This window comes from Melampsora larici-populina (genome assembly GCF_000204055.1).
Source record: "Melampsora larici-populina 98AG31 unplaced genomic scaffold MELLAscaffold_19, whole genome shotgun sequence".
NCBI lineage: Eukaryota > Fungi > Basidiomycota > Pucciniomycetes > Pucciniales > Melampsoraceae > Melampsora > Melampsora laricis-populina.
Window position 1 is genome coordinate 830,603 of NW_006768783.1, and position 3,407 is coordinate 834,009.

At 49.7% G+C, this 3,407-nt stretch overlaps 1 protein-coding gene across 1 annotated transcript; it reads left to right on the forward strand.

Annotated features, from left to right (window-relative positions):
- Positions 1-690: 690 nt before the first annotated feature.
- MELLADRAFT_86601 (uncharacterized protein) lies at positions 691-2,843 on the forward strand (the record flags this gene model as incomplete). Its single annotated transcript, XM_007410185.1, has 3 exons — positions 691-1,036; positions 1,107-1,260; positions 1,361-2,843. 3 exons carry the CDS (start codon positions 691-693, stop codon positions 2,841-2,843), a joined length of 1,983 nt encoding a protein of 660 aa, XP_007410247.1.
- Between the last annotated feature and the right edge of the window lie 564 nt (positions 2,844-3,407).

Consider the following 3,407-nt stretch of genomic DNA (forward strand, 5'->3'; position numbering starts at 1 on the left):
GTGCTGCCCTAACTATGTGTGTGCTGATGGATCATTGAATGACGTCATTGATATGTTTCTCTTAAATACTCAACTCCAAAGCTCTCATCATAAACAATTAAACTTCCCATTTCCATTATCTTTTTTTCTCTGCTATTGTTTTCTCTGATCATTAAATAAGTTGTGTCAACCAACAATTTGTTCCAATCACTCAATACTACACAACACATCTATTCAACTGCAAAGCTGAATCTGAATCGAACTCAAGCTCTTATCAAAAGGAAAGGAGACTTTCCCTTTTGGTTACATTTTTCAATTCAAAATTCCTGTTACAAAGTTGAATCTCATGAGTGTAGTTATTGTTAAAGAAATTAAAAATATAAGTTTTGTCCAAATAAAGAGAGATCCTACCATTCACTACAAAAATCCCCCCAAAGTTTGGCTCTCAACAGCAGATGGCACATGTAATGAACTGAACCACCATAACACAGGTGGTTCAGACGTCCATGAGGGACTTGCAAGGCTTGTGACAGGCCCCGTGAAAGATTCATTGGCGGAGTGATGGTTCTCACCCTACCCGCGCACACCGTGAAAATCTTTCACTCTCAGCCAATCACAAGGATCTCCCACGATCCCTCGTCAAGACTCCTCACCAGTCCACCACACATCACATAGGCACGTGTGTGTGTTACATTTCTTTTGCTGCTACAAATGGACGACGCGGTGAGGCAAGCAGCACAGCGTGCAGCACAACTCACGATCACAAGGTCAAGATCAGTTGCATTAGGACAACCACCAGGACCACCCCTCGCAACTCCGCACAGGAAGACAAATCAGAATCGAGTCTCCGACACCTTAGACGGAGAACCCATACAACCAGACGAAATTGATCAACTGATCGACGACGCGGCGGAAGTACTCCAAGGACCTTGGATCGACTCGGAAGAGGAAGACGACGCCTCATGGGCCCCTCCGGCAGAGAAGGGGGAAGAGAGGGCAGTTGACAATACTAGCCCAACCCCCTCCCTAGACCGACAATCCACGTGGTCACAATCAGGTAAGATTTCAAGGTTTTTTCACCACAAGACCTCCCATCCTCCTTTCCCCCCCCCTCAGGGCCGAACCAGCAAGTTTTATCTCTCTGCACGAGCTTTCCAGTTGTGAAGGGGAGCTAAAGGCTCATGATCCCGAACGAGAAGAGACCCATGATCCCGTGACTAGGGGGGTACTCCAGTACCGAGTGTATGCCCTCCACGAGCCCTATGCAGAGGGGGAGCAGAAGTTGTGTTCAGCATGAGACCCGTTGGGGTGCGAACGTGATCAACTTAGGTTTCTAACATACCTTCGAATTGTTGACAGACCGACGCCATGTGAGCCCCAGCAACCCAAACGACCGGGTGTCGTACTTGTTCAACGTGGGTCGACATGCAGAAGCTCGAGCCCTTCTAGACTATATCACAAGCCAAGTCGCGAGTAGTGTGGTCAACGACGATGGCGAAAGGGTACCAGTGGCAAGTGGAAGCGGCCTGGCACGATCACGACCATACAACTTGTTGGCAGACGAATTATCGTCAGCCTCAGACAACGTGGACGAGGCCCCGTTAATAAAACGCACCAGAATGGACAACCACCCTAAGGGTCACACACCAGACCGGGTAACACTACACCAATCCAGCGGCACCTCCTTCCACCCACAAACTTGTACCCCCCTCAACTTGCAGGCTCTACAGCAGCCTCTGCGTCCACCCCCCGTTCCGCAAACTCAACCTCAAATGAGTAGACTGAACCCGGATCACGGACCCCCGCAGCCACGCCAACCCAACTCCAACATCCCCCCGGGACAAACCCAAGAAGACGAGATCGAAGCGGAGCAGGTCAAGATACTCCTAGCGACAAAGAAGGGACGGTTAGTGCTGCGAAACGGTGACGTGATAGAAAATGGACGCTGGTTGATAGCGGACGAGTCAGAGGAGATGGAGAAAGGACTGACCCCCCTATCCCCAGTACTCACACATTGGTTGAAAACATTTAAATCCTACATCCCATTGACGGTTTTCAATAAGTACTTCCTCATCGAAGACCAACATGAGTGGAGTCGACGGAAAGCGCCAACCGAATCCAAAATCGATGAAGGAAGCGCAGCTTTGAGAGCGTACGGAGGCCAACCACCTCCAGAAGAACTTACGATGCAGTTCGAAGATTGGATCGATAGGATAGCCCTCTTCATAAAATACGTGGCAGCTGAGGTTTGGGTTACGTTAGCGGAACGGTTTGACGGTCACCGGAAAGTCGTGATGGACTTACGCGAAAACTACGGATGGATGGTAGCTTTGCGCTACTGCCGTTTGATACGTCAAGGTGTCATGAGGGAAACGGTAGACAACCAAATCCGTAACTTCAGCAAGATTCAGTCAGCAATTTTCGAAGACGCCAGGATTACGGCAGACTCACGACAAGAACGAGCCTATAGGACCAATCCTTACGCCTCAGGAGGCCCTCTAGCTCACCTAAACCCTCTATCCGGTTTACCACGCCCATCCCCATCCATGTCCACTACCAAGAAGACCCTCTACGGCTTGGATGCGATGAAGGTGAAGACCGAACCCGGTACGGTAGACCCCAGGGGTGCCTCTTGGATACCATCAGCAAAATGGAGAACTATGACCGCGGAAGAGAAACACGAGGCGAAGAGATCCCAAAGCGGAAGTAGCCGTCGTAGAGAGGAGGATAGGGGTAGAGACCGCGGCTCTTATAGAGATCGGGAGTACTACCGAAGTGACAGAGAAGAGCGAGGTAGATACCGCAGACGGAGTCACTCCAGAAGTCGCAGCCCAAAGGGCGGGAAAGGAAAAGGGAGAGGTTGAAACCCGTGAGCAGCTGTGTTTGAAATGAAATCATAAATGCATTTCCCTATCACCTCAACAGAGCCCTCTCCCACACGGGAGAGTGATGTGAGATTTAGACCCAAGTTCAAAGAACTGATTGAAGATGGAAGTACTTACCAACCGAATCGTGAATTCACCCATCCCCCCCTTTTTGCCTAACCCAGATTCTTCCCAGAAGTGCCACAATCAAAAGCACCAACCCATGAGTCCCAGCCAGATATCTTTCCAAAAACCCGAACAAGTGTACACCCAAAGTGGCCCACCAAGGCATCATGCAAAATGAATGTGCAGGTGTGGCAGCGAGAACTCTCCCGAGCCGGTCTTTTACCGATCTTCAATGACATCTTGATCGGTTTGAGATCAGGTTTCGACCAAGGGATCCGGAACGCAGTTGTTCCAGGGGTCAAATACTTTTGCCCCCCTAATCACTCGTCAGCGCTAGCGGCAAAAGGGAAAATAGAAGACAATTTCAGACTAGAATTAGAGACTGGTCGCATGTTCGGACCTTTCTCTAAAGACGAAGTTTACAGACGTTTTGGGTTT